This window comes from Adiantum capillus-veneris, chromosome 11 (assembly GCF_014529385.1).
Source record: "Adiantum capillus-veneris isolate H3 chromosome 11, ASM1452938v2, whole genome shotgun sequence".
In the NCBI taxonomy this organism is placed as follows: Eukaryota; Viridiplantae; Streptophyta; class Polypodiopsida; order Polypodiales; family Pteridaceae; genus Adiantum; species Adiantum capillus-veneris.
This window is the reverse complement of record NC_140941.1, coordinates 24,717,515-24,735,135: the sequence shown is the minus strand read 5'-3', so window position 1 is coordinate 24,735,135 and position 17,621 is coordinate 24,717,515. Positions and strand designations below refer to the sequence as shown.

At 41.6% G+C, this 17,621-nt stretch overlaps 1 protein-coding gene across 2 annotated transcripts in view; it reads left to right on the top strand.

The window, feature by feature from the left end:
* Positions 1–4,628, top strand: part of LOC147447008 (Transducin/WD40 repeat-like superfamily protein) — a 99,738-nt gene extending 95,110 nt beyond the window's left edge. For both annotated transcript variants that reach the window (XM_086524230.1, XM_086524229.1), the window contains exons 16-18: positions 3,849–3,940; positions 4,026–4,125; positions 4,207–4,628. In XM_086524230.1, the coding sequence (XP_086380356.1) occupies positions 3,849–3,940; positions 4,026–4,125; positions 4,207–4,266 (252 nt within the window). In that variant the 3' untranslated portion in view covers positions 4,267–4,628. The remainder of the gene's footprint in view (positions 1–3,848; positions 3,941–4,025; positions 4,126–4,206) is intronic.
* Positions 4,629–17,621: the final 12,993 nt, after the last annotated feature.

Genomic DNA, 17,621 nt, shown 5'->3' with positions numbered 1-17,621 from the left:
AGAAGGACGTGCCAGCTGTGGAAATCCTGAGAAATCCATATGGTTCACGTCAAAGAGTTGTAATGGCGCATGTTGGAGTGGAAGAAGGAAGCAATCGGTGGGGCACCCACATTTGGTCACCGGTAAAGGCTATCTCAATACAAAAGCAAAGACAAAGTCTTTTGGTTTACAAGCTGAACTTCGTGGTGTACAACACTCCACGTATAACATACCGCAGTGGAAGAAGGATGTGTCAAATGTGGAAATTGTAAGAAATGTGGATGGTTCACTTAAGACAGTAAGTCCAGATGGTTTACGTCAGAGAGTTGTAATGACACAATCCGTTTTAGCTCAAAGAAAAAAAGGATAGGGATCCCAGAGCAGTAGCAAAGGATCATGCTTGATCATCCCATACGAGTTGACAGTAAGATTCCATGTCGAGAACAAGAGAGCATCTGCATCTCACTTAGGAACTTTGTGGTGTAGAACTCTCTTCGAATGACGTATCGGAGTGGTGACAAATGATCTGGGTAAAGTAGTCCATGAGGAGGATGAAAATGGCTTTTCTAGACGACCATTATCATGACAAAGGCGCTAAAGAGGAACTTAAAAATGAGCTAAAGGAGAATGAACCAGCCTTCTTAAGAATGAAAATGAGGTTTGTCAATTGTGGAAATCATAAGAAATCCATATGGTGCACTTTAGAAAGCTGCAATGAGACAATCTGATTTAGCCAAATAGACGAGAGAGTTCTAAGAGTAGCAACAAAGAACCATGCTTGATTCTATCCAAAGGATCTGAATCGTCCTTGGGAAGATCCCATTCCAAGAAAAGGAGAGTGAGATCTCACTCAAGAACTTCATGGTATACAGCTCTTTGCGTATGACATATGGGAGTGGAACAAGGATGTGTCATTTGTGGAAATCATCAGAAATCCAGATGGTTCACTTCAAAGAGGTGTAATGACACAACCTGTTCTAGTCAAGGTACAAGAGCAACAACAAAGGACTGTGCTTGATTCCATCCCGTACGAGCTCAATCCTCCTTGGGAAGATCCAATGCCAGAAATATGAGAGCCACATCTCACTCAAGAACTTTGTGGTATACAACTCTCTGCTATGACATGCCAAAGTAAAGGAGGACGTGTCATCTTTGGAAATTGTAAGAAATGAAGCCAGCCCACAGGCTTGTGAGCCCATGAGGGGAGGGGCACCCCCCTTTGCTTATGAGGGGTGTCCAACTGCATTATATATACTTTGAACAATCCACGATCCACAATGCATGTGGGTTTTCCCACACTGACATGTGGCAGTTGTTGAGCTCCACTCCCCCTTTGAACTCCATGATCCCCCATAAAATTGACCATAACACTGTAAATTTGCTCTTAAAACCTGTTTGGGATGCAAACTAAGTCCCGAAAGTCTCGACCAAACCTCGAGCTCAAGGGCAGCATCCCGAATCTCAAAACATTGGCTCGATATCTAGCCTCTTACATGAGCATAAACATGAAGTCATCCCCAAATGTGAGAAATATGAAAGCATATATTTTGAAATTATTGTGCTTGGTTTCACATTTTGACTTTGATTTTTCCATTGATTTTTCTCCTATGTGAAGTACCTTTTCACTTAAGGTGAAGTCATTCTTCACAGAGAAGGAAATACAAGCACCTCCTTTGCCTATGCTTTTCTTGAAGTTGGATCCTCTTAGTGGAGTACTTCGGTGTTTGTTGAAAAATTGGGCCTCTACTCGTGTGGGAACTGCCTCTTATCAAGAGGTGGTGCTTTCAGCTTGTGGGAAATGGCCCTTAGGCAAATGGGGGCCTAGGAGGCTTGAGCTTTTGAAGCCTTCAAAGGCTTTGGTTTGTCTTGAGCTGTGGGGAGCTACTCTTTGGCGGACCACCCGAATTGAAGATTGAAGCAACTTGACCGTGTCCGGGCTTGCTCCAAAAAGGGATGCTTGTGCACGCGGGAATCGTTGCTTGTGGACCTGCCACCGGGATTTGCGCATAATTGATGAGGCTTTTGGTGTCTGCCCATGTCACTTTGCCAAAATTGGGCTCCTGTCAAACCTACGCTGAAGACGGCAAGCTAGTCAACACGCCCACATGCTTTGCTTGTGTGAAGGCTCCCGAAAATAGGATGTTATGCTTCAGCTGTGTAGGGTAAACCACACATTCACACAAGGGATTAATTCATTGGCTAATGAGAGTTCTAATTGCAGGCTTTGTGAAGCATGAAATCTCTCTTTTAGTAGGAGCTTTTAGGTAAATACAAAATTATGCAAAAACTAGTCTAAAAAATGCGTTCCTAATCATGCAATTAAGGACTTACTCTTCCTAATTAAGCCCACCTAACCTAATCAAGCCCATCTAACCAAGGAAATACCCATACATAGCTAAATTAAAACTTGATTAGTGAGAGATGTAACTACCTAGGAGAGATACTAATGGATCTTAATGATGATGAAAAGATGTTAATCACCCTTCATGGCTCTGAAACCATTTGTAGAGATTAGGGAGGATAAAATAGAGAACCGTTCAAGGCATTAACATAATAATGAACACTTGATTGCACACTAGAGATTGGAGTAGAGTGTAGACACAAACGTGTTTCTAGATTGCTTCTAGGTAAGTACAAAGAGGGTCATTATAGAGCTAGTGTAGGCATCTCATTTGGCATCATACCTAACAACATACGAATCTTCAAATTAGCCCAAATCTACTCATGAACTCGTGGGTGCTATTTTAGGCTACTTTAGGGACCCTTTAACTAAGTTTATGTAAGTCCACACCCATTAGAAATGGTCCTCATCGGTACTTTAGGTGTCTTTTTCACTTGCTACCACATGGTTCCATGCTACTTAGGCTTCCCAGTAGACAAGAGGTGTTACACACAAGCATAGGCTAAAGCCCATAAACATAACAGCCGCTAGCGTAAAGAAAAAATGATGTTGGCACGTAAATGCAGCCTATAACCAGCGATTTGTGAGGGGATACCAATGGTATTTTGGTTGTGCATGATGCATGGCAAGGATCCATTGTCATGATCAAACATGCATACTCTAGGAGAATCTCCTTGGTGCCAAGCATGCAGATGTTGCAATGTTTTGGTTTGGGTGTCTAGGGCGCACATGTGGCTATTATGTTTTGCTTGGCGATGCTTATTTGTACTCGTTCAGTTTTTGACCTATAGGATGGAGTTTTCTTTTTGGTGCTTTGCTTGGAGTTGCTGAGGGTAGATAGCTGGTGATTTATTTCTGGTTGACGTAAAAACCACAATATTCACTTTCAACTTTTAACAGCATATGCATTCTTTAAAAGCACTCAATGATCTTTTCTTGCTAATTTTGATTCTCTTATATGATACACTTAGATATTATAGGAAGTGAGTGCTTTAATTCTTTTTCTTTTTAGTTGTTGCCCTTATAAATAACCCTTTTGTTTAGGATATTTAGCTTTTGCATGGTGGTGGACTGCAAGGAAATATATATTATTGTAAAATCCCAAAAAACCTTTTGGCTCTGGCTTTGCCATTCCTCTGGCAAGTCCAATTTTGATTTTACAAAGATGGTGGTGAGAATCATATCATCTAGGAAAGGAGAGTGCACATGTGGCGCGACACGGGGGAAAGGATTGTGGACTCTGGAGTGTGCGCCCCCTCCCGCACAACCAAAAAAAAAAAGAAACAATAAAGGGAACAGGGATCTGTAGAGTTGTGTCTGTTATTGTCGCTCTCTTCTGTTTTTTTCAATGAATTTTCCCTCCACTTCAGTATGCTGTTTTCTCCAAAGAAATGAAAATTACTAAAATTCTGTACATAACTGTGGGCCATTACTGCAAGTAGTCAACATTATATAATTTTAACTGCAGATCTATGCCTGCCCATCTTTTTCAAGCTCAAAAATCAAACTTTTGGATTTTGATCTGGGTCCGAGCTCTCCACATACTGTCGAAGGAACCGAGTATTGTCCTTACTTTCTCAATACACCTGTTTTTAGATAGTCTATGCGGCTTTGTAAGTAACATCATGCACTTGTATGAATACAGAGATGAAGCTTTGGCAGAACATGTCGAAGTCTCAACATCCGCGCCTGTAACAACATGTGCAGCTCATCCTCTTAATGATCAATTTGTAGCTGGGACTATTGTAAGCTCTTTTGTTTTGCAATGGACTTTCTTTGGTGTGGTTGTAATTTCAAACCAATCTGTGGCTTATGTTCTTTGACAGGAAGCATCGATTCTTGTTTTTGGTGACAAGAGGGAGTCGACAGATGAAAATGGGGCCTGAAAGTACCAAGTCGACCCTTATATGGCCTATCATTAGTGTTTCATTTAAATTTGAAAATGGGTTAAGATAAACACTCTTGGGTGACAGTGGCATTTGTAACATGTAAGGGTTCCTTTGACACTTGTTGTATATTGCCTCATATCTGATTGAGATTATGTGAAGTGAAGGGAGGTCAAAACCATGACTTGGGCAGCCAATTGGTTTTGATTGTAACTAGTCCCGTTACTCACTATACTGGTAGCTTCTCTATTATATTTATTAGTGGCTAGATTCCTCCCAACTCAATATCGGCTCGGCACCCTCGCTCCCTCAATTTGTCATTTGTTGCGTCAAACAAAAGGCCTTCCCATTGGTTTCGATCCCTCACCGTTCACTCTTACGTCTCTCGATCTACGCCAACCGAGCACCATCACTTGGTTGCATTCAAAGAGCACTAAGAATTTTTTTAAAAAAATTTGCTTCCCTGTCGTCCACCTCCCCGCACCCTGGTCCGCCGCCTTGCACATGGGCATCCCCGCTGCTGCATCCCCGTCCTTGTCCCTGCCTCCACCTTGTGCTTTGTCCCTCCCTCCCTTCTTCGCGTGATGTTGCATCTGGAAAGATTCGCTTGTTTTTATTTTTTCGAAATCGTTAGGACATACCTGCTAATGAAAAGAAATGAAATGAAATGCTATATTAAACGTCTTCAAAAGGCCAATATGACCTACTATGAGACCAAACAAATACAATCTTGGTGGGTCTAATACAATGTTTGGGTGCTTCATAAAATGAAGTAAAATAAAAGCTAAAATGTACACCAGTGTCCGATGATGTTTGGCATCGGGCGTCGTCCGAGGATGTATTGCATCGGTCGTTGAAGAGTATCGTCAATGTTCAAGGATGTAGTGCATAGGTTGTTGAAGAGTATTGTCAATGTCTACGTTGGTAAATAGTCATAGTGGACATCTCCCATGCTTTGCTAGAATATTCTCGTTCCTTTGATGGAGCCTCCATCGATGAGGTTACCGAGAAACAATAAAGGTTGCATTTTTGCTAAATGGACAACTTATCTTCCACCTCTAGGCTTTCTTCTTGATCGGGTAAAACAGATGCATGATCTTTTCCAGCAAGGTTAACTCTTTGCCCAATTGGCAAGGGTTAAGGCTTTGAATGGAGAAGGAATCTAATCTTCTTTATCCTTTTGAAAAAGCCCTAATCATTCGCTCATCAGGACTTGGTATAATTTTTCACAAAATGCTAGACCTAGATAGCCTTGTTTGTAGAGAGCCATTGCAGTCACTAAATTTTAAAAATAATCCTAGAGAATGAAAGGTGGGGCAGGAACCCAAAAAAAAAAAGAGACATTCACATTGGTAGTTGCATGGTATATTGGTGTTGTATGTAAAACCGTTGCAACACAAAGTTGAATGCAAAAGAAAAAGAAAACAAGTTTCACACCATTTGAATTTTGAGTCCATCCACTCGAGGTCATAGAGCACAAGGCAGCCCCTTAGGAATGCACATTAGGAATGTTTTGGGAACTGTGAATGCTCTTTACTTTGGAAGGTGTTGTGAGTTCTGGCCTAGTGCCTTCTATTCCTTACCACTATGAATTCAAACAAGTCTTTTTTCAAGTGGGACAATGCACATTGAATCAGTTTTGTCAATTTGTCGACATTTAGTTTGATGCTATACTCTTGGAAGAAATTATGTTGTCTAGAACAAAGTATTTGACCGTAGATAGAAAGTGAAGTACTTTGCCTTCTAAATTTGCCCTCATTGCAGTATCCCTTTAGCTCTACTGGCTTGAAAATCTAGAAACACATTGAAAGTTTTCATAGAATATACCGTTAAGAATGGTCATGAGTTTGGTCTAATTTGAATACGGGAGGCTGTCGAGCTTTTCGGCAAGAGGTGGCATTTGCTTCATTCCCCATTGATGCTACAAATGTCACATGATTGACTTGCTCGAATCATCCCTCGTTGGGTCACACCTTCTGTTCACTTGGTGTTCACGTTGCTAGGGATCTTGCCCTTGGACACTTGGGTGCATCCTCCTCTAGGGGTGGGTCACTCGAGGAGGAGGTTCCTAGCAGGTTGCTACGAGTTCTCTCCATCGTTCCCACCATGTGATGAATCAATTAGGTGGCCATGGTGATGCCTATGTGTGACTCTTGCCTAATGGTACGCGGCCCTTGCCCGACCATGTTTCATGGCTAATATTTGGAAGGGATTCTTGTATGGGATTGCCTACATGTGTATGAGTGTTACCAAGAGGGAGGACCATATAATGTCGTGCGTTGGACGAATGAAACTTATATGTGGTGTATGGCTAGTCATTCCAAACTGTACGGACAAATATGAATAAAGGTTCTTTTTTGTATCACGGTGGTTTGCATAAGTCTTATATAGGCAAAGTGGTGCGATAAGGTGTTAGTTTATATTATGAAACTGAGGTTGATGCATTGGTTTGAAGTAATTGTTTTCATTTGCATGTCATGCATGCATTTGAAAATAGCAAAAACATGTTTTTTGCATATATGTGAAGTTATAGCTTTATGTTTGATAAAACTGGTCAGGTTGTTTTGCATCATGGTTGAGTTGATGGGATGATTTCATATGATGTATGGAACGTCGTGGATGAGTGTGGATTCCTCATGTACATAAGTATATTGCTTTGCACCCTTCTAGGTAAAAACTAGCTCTGTGTTACGGGAGTGAGGCGAGGTCATAGTGAATCACTTATGCATGGTTAAACAGTATCAAAATGAAACTTTGAAGTTATGTTTATTTCTAGTCGGAAATCTTTTATGCAAAAAAGGTCATTGTTTAAGATCTATGTGTTGGCTTAGTTTGATTGCACTGAGTATGGTCAATCTCCAAGTGTGGGAGTCTGTTCAATAAGGAATATGGTTTATGGTCAAGGGTTGAGATCCCTTGTGGATTATGGTTATGATTTTGATTGTGGAAGCCAATATGGCTCTTGGATCATTTATTTGAGATATGGTTGTGCTGTCAAAATGTTGTTGAAATTTTTGCAGCTATCCTATGTGCTAAAGTGGTTTGCAGGATGGATGTGGATCCTCTTGAGGAAGGTGGAGTGCTCATCCAGATAGGGTTCAAGGTAAGGGTTTTTGGCTTGGGAATATAGAGCTTGAAGTGCTAAAGGAGCAGGTCTAGACAGCTCGTCAAATGGAGCTATAGAGCAAAAGATATGGTTGTTCAAATTTGGAGTGAGTTACAAATTTGAGACGGATAGGCCAATTGATGGTAGGAGTTTAGAGTTGGTTTCAGTGTATGGATGTGTAGAGCTTGAATTATGGAGCATGTTGTTATTTTCATGTTGCCAATTGGAGTACCGGATGTCACGTTATTTCCAGATGAAGTTTTGTCGGGGGCTAGCTCTGTGCTAGTTGGTCGCCCCAGTTGGTGTGCCATCTAACGGTTTTTTGAGTCTCCCCATGATTTCTATGCATTCTATGTGGCAAGTCAAGGCCATGGGAGCTTACGACTCGTCAATTGGGCATCGGGTCAACATGATACTGGATTTTTAAAATGGCGGCCATTGTTGGCGGGATGGTACCAGGTGTTTTCCTCCCCGTTTTGATCGGCTCAGTTAGAGAGCCCTAGAAGTTTCAAGTGCATCGAGATTTGGGTGGATAGTAACCGGGAATTGGAGTTCTCATTGGGCTACTAGATTTTTGAGCACCAAAGGGAAAGCATGGAAAGTCATGGGAAAAAAAGGAATTTTATGAATGTTTGGGTGAAGTTTTTGGAGAGTTTTGAGGCTTACTCGAGGTGGACACGCCACATGTGGATCGATTTGTAGGCTACATAGCCCAGAGTGCGACATATTGTGGACATAAGAGTGGAGGTAGAGGCTCTTGGAGATTTTTGTGAGTTGGCCATGGCGCTACGCTACGAGCGCTATCTGTGGCACGCTCGGGCGGTCACTGGCATCGATTTTCAATGCAGAGGGGCCAATGCCCCCGTACCTTGAGAAGGTTAATTTTTTTGAATGAGGGTGGGGTTCCCCCTAGGCCTTGCCACAGCACCGTGATGACCAAGGGAAGCCTCACATGAAACTTGAGGGGCAAGTCAAGTCAAAAATAGGGGTGGTACATGCGAGAAACGTAAGGAAAAAAGAAGGTGGTCAGAAGGAGAGGGGAGACTACACAGGCCCAAGGGGGCCAGTTTTTTTTAAGATTTTGGGAGCTCTCAAGGGGGAGTTCTTGAAGCTCAGAGAGGGGCTTGAGAGAGTTCAAGAGGGCTCAGTTTTTGGAGAAGGAGAAGCTCGGAGAGAGCTTGGAGAAATAGGTCGGAGCCAACGAGGGCATCGAGGATATTTGTCGCTCTCAATGAGGAGAGCCGCACGGAGGAGAAGCCAGAGGTTGTCAGAGTTTTTGTTGTGCGTCGTGTTCATGTCGACGAAGCCTTTGTAGTCGAGGTTTGATGGTGTTGTAGACAGTGTTTTTTTGCCATAATTGAAGGAAACCATATCGGTTTTTTGTGCCGTTTCTTTCCCTTTCCCCCTTCTCTTTGCTTCGTTCCAATCATCTGGTGCCAGTGTTGGAGATGTGTGTGCCTCCCCGGGCCTCTGTGTGTGTGAGAGACAAAGAGAGAGCGGTGTGTGTTGTGGCACAATTGTAAACATGCAAAATATGGTGTGGTCTGCTTTTGATTGTGTGAGTTTTGAAGGTGAACTCTAGTGGATTGGGGCGCAGTGATTATCATGGACTATAGAGAGGCAAACTGTTTGTGTGCCAGGTGTGTTCCCCTTTCTCCCCATCCATCTTCTAGTGCCCCCACTCACTGAGGAGCACTGATGCTCCAATTTGAAGTTGAAAGTAGAATTTGAAGATAGCAGAGATGATGGAGCCGAGTTTTGGCCCCATATTTACAGGTGTTAAAGACCTTGAGGATTGATTAGCAGATTTTAAATTGTGGATGTTATTGATACATATGTTGACGGAAGCAGAAAAGCTGCAAACAATGCCGCTGTTGATGCGCGGACGAGCAAAGATTTGGTTCGACAATCTGAAGTTTGATGATTGAAATTCATGGCAGCGTGGTTACTTTGGAAAGGCTGGTGCAAAGCTGAAGGCGGTACGCCAAAACGTAAGTAAGAATTTTTCAATTTTTTGTGAGAAATTTGAAGCATGTTGGAAGCAGTTGGAGGTTGCTCTACTGGGGTTAAAGGCAACTAGTACTTGAAGTTGTCAATTTTTCGCATCCAAAGATCAAAGAAAAGGTTGAATACGATGTTGATACCTATGATGATACTGTGTATTTGGCGAAGGTGAAGAGCACGAAAGTGAAGCGAAAGCTGGAGTTGGGTTTGTTGAAGCCTGTAGATTATGTGCCCGTTGCAAAGGTAGCAAAGTATAGGATGGTTCAACCAAAGGCGATGCCGGTTGTTCAAAGTGGAAATCCTATTGAGATAAGGCCTTTGGTCAATTTTTCTCCTTGGAGGTTTCCAGTTTGTAGAGTACTTGTGCCGATGGTGAACGAGCTTGTCACAGCGAAGATAAGCCCCTTGTCGAAGTGGACCAATGTGACAAAGAGGTAGAAGATGTCGGGTTGCCAGAGCATGCTAAAGAGGTAAAGCGATTTCTTTTGGAAAGCTTGTATGGAAAGGTAGCATAGTTGCAAAAACCAAGGGTTCAGAAGCTGATGAAGAAAGTGGGAAAGTCCTATATAAAGGTCAAGCTTTTGTGGAGCAACAAGAGGATGATGATGTTGATACAAAGTCGGCATATAGTGCTGATGACGATGCAGATACAAGCTGGGAAACAGAGCCAACCTAGTCCAGGTATGAAGATTTTAATCTTTTGTATGTGCATGGGGATACGCTGGATATGTGTGAAGAGCAGGGAGCAGTGCATGCCGATATGCCTAGTGAGGATCAAGTGGAGGAGTCTATGTCCACCTATGAGGATATGCAGGTAGAAGTGGTGCAGGTTTTTCCAAAAAGGGTGAGGTGGCCTTGCCTATTGATGAGAACCAAGGTGATGCAGTGTGGGGAGAGTCTCTCTCTACTTTGGTAGAGCATGATGCAACGGTAGAAGAGGTGGTCGAAGAATAGGTAGTTGAAGATGATAGGTAGGTGGATCAGATCAACCTTCAGGAGCCGTTGGTTGAAGAAGAAGGGCTTGGTGATTATGTCATCAAGTGTGTTGCTGGCAAAGGGGAGAGCATGGATTCAGAGGAGGTGGAGAGTCCACTACATCAAGCATGTTGTATGGAAGATGAGGGAGATTTCCTCGTGGTGTCTAGACTATCAAAAGAGGTAAGCAATACATGGTTGAAGTATATGCTTTTAAGTGCAGCGGTGCAGTTTGTTATCAGCCAGGTACGGAGTTCCATGGAGAGGAGCTCTACTTTACATGGTTGGGTGGGAGAGTCAAAAGTGTTGTTTGATGCAGATGATGTGATTGCAAAGCCGGATGCATTGGTTGGTTCGGGTACTATGCTCGCAGGGCCAGGTTTGTTGATGTGGCAGGTAAATGTGCAAAGAGATTCTAAAGTTCTTTGGGCATACTGTGTGCATGGATGGTTGCGGAGATGGGTGAAACATTGTCGGAAGGTGCTATAGATGGATGGAATGAATGAGTGCCGAGTTTTTTATATGGGTAAAAGCTATGTGATGCAAGGGGTGGGGCACCCCACTTGAGTCTTGGAAGGAGCATGCAAGAGTAGGGCCTTGTACATTAGGAAAAATATGAACCCTCTAGGGGCCCTTTGGGATTAAGGTTAATTAGAGGCCAGCCAATAGGAAGAGGGTGGTGGACACACTCTATACCCTCAAAAAAGTAGGGGGACAAGGTAGCCTTACACCTCTTAATGGCCTCTTACCTAATGAGAAGGTAAGGGAGGTGGCTAGGGGAAAGGGAGGGGGGGGGGGGGACCACTTTGACCTTTTCTCCCCCACTTTTTGGCCCGGATTTAAATATACACTAAAAATTTTAAATTTTCAAAAAATTTCAAATTTCAAGTTTTCCCTCCTTAAAAGGTCCCCTAACCTATTTCATGGTCAAAAAAGTATTTTTGACCTCCAAAAGTAAAAAATGTGCACTAAAAAATTCCAAAAAATTAATTTTTTCCAAAAAAATTCAAAACATCATTTTCCACCCTCCAAAGTCTTTCCAAACCTGTTCTATAGCTAAAAGTGATTTTCTCTCTCTACAAACCCTTTTCCAAGCTCTCCATGGCTGCAACAACCACATGCACCCCCTATAGTCCAACATTATCTCTCTACTAGCTTTCTCCCATCTCCATTGTAGCACCAAGCAAGCTTCTCCCCCATCTCTTCCCCTTGCCCACCACATAGTTCCACACCAAGCTAGCTCCTCTCCCTTCTCTCACTTCCATTACAGCATGAAACAAGATTCTCCTCCTTCTACTTTCATTCACTCGCACTACATGGAAACCTCTACTCCCGAATGTGGAAAAAGCATCAACTCACATGACTTGCATACCACAAGAACAGGAGGTGTGAATAGTGCATGGGCATTGCAAGGATTCATCTCCAACATAAAGATAGAATGGTGAGAAAACTACCCTTGTAGCTTACATTCAAAGCTTAAGATCATCTCCATCTTTAAGTTTATCATGCTGGAGGGAATTAACCTCTTTATGGCTTTCAATGTTTAGGCTTCACACCTCATAACATTGGGTGGTGCTATGTTGTTGATGGATTTGGTGTGCCATCTATAGTTTTGTAGCATGTGATTGAGTCTCACAATGTAAGTAAGTTGTGTTATCTATAGAGAGTCATCAAAGATTTTTCTTATAATTTATTATTTGTATAGTTGTCATTAGATTATTAGAATAATATCATTTTGTACTTTATAACTTTGTGTTCACATAATCTGTTGTTTACTTAAAGAGTCAACTTGTTTTGAGAGGACATGAGCAAGCAACCATGTGAAGAGATGGAAATCACCCTATTTTTGTTCCGTGAGAAACCTTCCACTATCGTGTTAAAAGATTTTGATAAGAATAGTAGGATTTTTGTAGAATCTTGAACCAATAGGTACTCTCTAGGATCTCTTAGAAAAGCCATCCCTATAGTACTACTATCTTCCCTAGTGTCATAGACACACAAATACTCATGTATATGAATCTCTAGATGAGAAAGACAAATACTTGTAAGAGAAGCCTAACAGCAACAACATTGTCTCCATTTGTAATTAGTTTTATGAGGCTGGATTCCTCTATAAATGCAATATAAATATTTCTTTTTGTTAAATGGTGTCGCACTGAGTGAGAGTATTTTATTTAGATTACTGGAGTTTCATACAGATTTGAGAAATATTGTTGATTTTTTTGGATATTCTGATTTGCCTGTAAGATGTTTGAAGTTTCAAGTCTTAATCATTCCACCATGAAGAAATTCATGCAATATTTTGATTTCAGTTTAATCACTAATGGTTATTCTTATTAAGTGGATCATAACCTTTGTCAAGATGTCCTGATTTGGGGATGTTGAATATATATCAATAGCAACATTTCAAAAGTTGAGAAAGCTAAATTCTTGCTTTCCAAAATGTTATTGTTTCCATACTATGCCTATGCCAAGCTTGACTTAGAGAAATGACAACTTGAGATGGAGGTGTAGATATATAGGGGTGACTTATTATTGATTCTTGTTTCATCATATATATTATAAAGCCTTTGAGTTTTCACCTTTTTGAGTAGTGTTGACAAGTTTTTGGTATCAAACCTTCTTGAATATCCCTATTCATTGGCTATTGGTAGCTATTTATTTGGTATTACTAAAGATCATACCAATAGCTATCACCTTGTGAACTTAATTGTTGAATTGCGGATTTGTTTTTTACTATGTAGCTCATTTGGATAGAGAAAGTGTAAACATAAATTATAGATACATGCATTGTTAACATAGAAGATATGTATCACTTGAACCTATATAACTGCTAATCAAGAAACCTTTGGTCGGATACTATAACCATAGGAGTCACATGTGGTTTTAAATACCAAAGAAATGGCTTAACCAAAACATTCCCAAGAACACGAGGTGAACACAAGGAAGTAAAAATTGGCTCCTTGTTTGGTTGATTTCTAGTGCTAAATATTCTGAGTGCACAAAATTTGTGAGGCCTTTGACCTTGGGAGTTCACTAAAGTATATGTAACATAGCACATGTGTTCAACAGAAGGGAATTTATATTCTTGTAAAGTTACAGAAACATGTGTAGGTAAGGCCTATAAGGGCTACTTTCAATCCATTGTGGTGAACACACATGATATAGGAAAATTTGACATAGTGAATACTCCGGACATCAAACACTACAACTCTATCTCATGGCCATACATTAAAACAAAGCCACTATTTGTCATTTAGGAGCCCCAGTGACCCTCAACAAGAGGGACCACAACGGCGCGTAGAATGCCCATCCAGGCATCCACAACGGCGCGTAGAATCATCCAGGCACAAATAGGAACCAAGATATTTCCAAGAAGAGGGGATGGACACAAGGAAGTAGAAAATGGTTGATAAGCATGATACAAGGTTTAGGTATCTGCCATTTGGGGGGGGGGAGGGGTTGCTATGAACACATTAAACTGCCCAGTTCTATCTCATGGCTATGCATTAAAAAAAGCTTGTACTTGTCATTTTAGGGGCCTAGGGACCATCAACAAAAGGGGCCACAAGGGCGCGCAAATTGGCCATCCAAAAATTTTGGATGGCCAATTTACGCGCCCTTGTGGCCCCTCTTGTTGAGGGTCCTTGGGCCCCTATAATGACAAGTACAAGCTTTTTTTAATGCATGGCATGATACAATGTTTAGCTATTTGCCAATGGGCGGGGAGGGGGGGGGGGGGAGTTTGCTATGAATACATTAATTTGCCCAATTCTATCTCATGGCTATGCATCAAAAAAAGCCCGAACTTGTCATTTTAGGGCCCCAGGGACCCTCAACATGAGGGGCCACAAGGGCGCGCAAATCGGCCATCCAAAATTTGTAGTTAGTTTTTTTTAATGCATGGTCATAATTCAAGTGGTCAGTGTTGAACTTTTAGGCTGTTTTCAAGAGCTTCTAGTGTTCAATTGGCTCCGAATCTGTCTGGGCTTGTCTCACATAAATTTGTTTATCTCGTCGCGCTCTTCGACCATCGTGTGATGCAAAAAAATCATATCCTACTCGGATTTTCCAAAAATCAACGTGCAAGTTGGCAATTTCTTAAAAAATGATGTAAAACAGACATTTCTTACTTTTTCCTTAATCTACGGGCTCGAACGGGCATTAAAACCATGGAATCTGAAAATACTCAGAGAACCAATGTTTTTTATTGTGTTAAGGACTGCATTTCCTACATACAAAACTTTCTCAAAATCTCACCCTAACACCTTCAAAAGTGGCTTCCAAGGAGTGCCCTCGATCAAAAATTGAAACTGAAGAAAAACAATCAGAATGAACTCCTAGACTGTGTACAAACTTTAAAATAACCAAAATTTCCTTTTAAAAAAAGTTATTGCTAAAAATTTGAAAATAGACCACCACCCTTGGACTTCCCACAATGATAGAAATCAAAAGGTTCAAGGAGAGGTCTGGTGTCACAAGTGCATGGTAGGAATCTAATCGAAGCTTATTCCGTCAAGATCTCTTATACTTTATTATGTCTTCTCATGTACAATCTTACCAAACAAAAACAAACTTACACTTTAAATGACTACAAATTTTATTTAACTTATCAAACAATCTAAAATATGGTAGACCTAGAGTGCTCTTACACATCAACAAACAAAAAAGTCCAAATTTCTTCTCATTAACTTTGATAAACATACATCTGTGAACACTTTCCAAGGAGTAGTGCGGTCATAGTTCTTACATCCATTCCATGACATGGTATGCTCCTGGGGTGACCTATCACATAAAAATATCTTTGGTAGGAGTGCCCTCATGTTAGGAAAGAGTGTGTTGCTGCTGATGAAAAGTTTTTGCATTGTCCTACTAGGGATCTCTTCATGTCAGCATAATGATTTTTGGTGTAGTGGGAGCCACATTGCCGCTGAGGAGAGCTTTGTGCCACCGTAAAAGCTTCATGTTATGCCAGTTCCTTGAGCCATTCTTGCAAACAACGCCACTCAATTAGCATAGCAAGAGGTCACCTTGTAACAAAAACATGTATGAATTCAACATTTGCAAGCTATATAATGAAGACACTTGTTAAGTATATGTTGTACAAATTTGAAAGTATTTCTATCTAGCTGGGAATAAACAATACAAAAATATACATTAGGATGAGACTACCACCCCTAATAAGCATGGATTTGAAGCACCTACCTGCAAGATGTAACAAAGAAGATTGTTTTAGAGGAAAAGTTGTGACACTTGGCCTCTCTAAACCTGCAGCCTTTCACTATTTGTGCATAAAAGCAACTTTTGTGCCAAGCACTACAAAACAAGTAGAGGCAACACCTTAGACTTCAAAGTTTATGATAAGAAGAACACAATCAAAAGTAAGAACTATATTGTTACCTTGCATAAAGGGGTGTTTTATTCAAATATGTGATGGTATTGGCAAGATATTGAAGAATCGTCAACATTCATCTCACCGATGGTATGACGTTCCTGGGATGACCTCTGCTCACCCTCACGTGCGGCCTTCGGTGCAAACGTTGCGAACAAGCAAATATGTATGCATACGATTTGTGATGTTCTTGAGCACCATGGTAGCTGTTGCATGAGGAAGCAAAGGATGAAAAGAGAGAGGGGGGAGGGAGAGAGAGGAACATGGGAGAAGACAAGGGGGTAGTGGGGGAGAGACAGAGAGTGGAGAAGGGGGCAGGGAGGGAGAGGGAGGAACATGGAAGGAGAGAAGGGGACACTGGGGGAGAGGGAGAGAGGGGAGGAGGAGGAGAGAAGGGGCAGGGAGGGAGAGGAGAGGGAGAAAGGAGGGAGGAGGAAGAGAGAAGAAAGGGGTTTTTTTTTTGAAAAATTGGACTTTTAGTGCTTGTAAGTTTAAAAAAATGTCAAAAAATACTTTTTTGATATGGATATATGTTGGGGGGGAGTTTTAAGTCAAAAATAAGTAAAAATAACTTTCTTTTAAAAAAAGTCAAATTTTGGCTCTTAGTGATCCACGTTTTTGATGATGTGGCCACACCTCTTTACTCCCTTCACTTTCAAAAAGCTAGAGAGAGAAGGTGACCTCCTAGGTCCACATCCTACATGTGTCTAAAAAAAAGGCTAGAAAAGCCTACTCAAAACTAGCTTCTTGAATGCCCTTGTCCCCTTAACCCTACACACCATTAGCCTTAATCCCTAAAAATTAGGATTCCTTACAAGGCCCATGCAAGGTTCATATTTCTTCTAATGATGTATGGTAATGTTTTTTTGGTTTGCTAATAGTGTTTGCCAATTTTTGTAGTTGGTAGAAGACTAAAGAATTTTTTTGGCTCAACATTGAATTTTCAACAAGGAGGTCAGGCAATGATGGTGCATCCAAAGTGTGTCAAACTTAGCAGAGGGTACAGACAGTGATGTGTATGCTTATAGGTGCATGACAAAGGGCTAGAGTAGATGGGAAGAGCCTAGGCAGGCAAGTGGCAGCGGTGATGTATGCTTTATATGGTTTTCTAGACCAAAGGGGCTCCAGATTAGTCCAGATAGGGTGGAGGTGAAAAAGGTTCAAGGTGAGGGTTTTTGGCTTGGGCATATAGAGCTTGAAGTGCTAAAGGAGCAGGTCTAGAAGGCTCATCAAACAAAGCTACATAGCCAAAGATATGGTTGTTCAAAGTTAGAGTGACTTGCAGATCTGAGACGGACAAGCCATGTGATGGTAGGAGGTCAGAGCTAGTTTCAATGTATGGATGTGTAGAGCTCAAATTATGGAGCATGTCGGTTTTTTCAGGTCGCCATTTGGAGTCTCGGATGTCAAGTTATTGCCATATGAAGTTTTGTCTGGGGTAAGCTCTGTGTCGGTTTGCTTGCCCCGATCGGTGTGTCATTTGATGGTTTTCTGAGCCTCGCCAGTATTTCTATGCATTCTATGTGGCAAGTGAAGGCCATGGGAGCTTACAGCTCGTCAGTTGGGCATCGGGTTGACATGATAGTGGATTTTGAAAATGACGGCAGTTGTGGGCGGGATGGTACCAGGTGTTTTCCTCTCCATTTTGATCGGTTCGGTTAGAGGGCCCGGGAAGTTTAAGTGCATCAAGATATGGGCTTATAGTAACGGAGAATCAGAGTTCTCACTTGGCTTCGATGGTTGAGCTACTGGATTTTTGAGCACCAAAGGGCAAGCATGGAAAGTCATGGGAAAAAAAGGGAATTTTATGAATGTTTGGGTGAAGTTTTTGGAGAGTTTTGAGGCCCACTCGAGGTGGACACGCCATGTGGCAGTTAA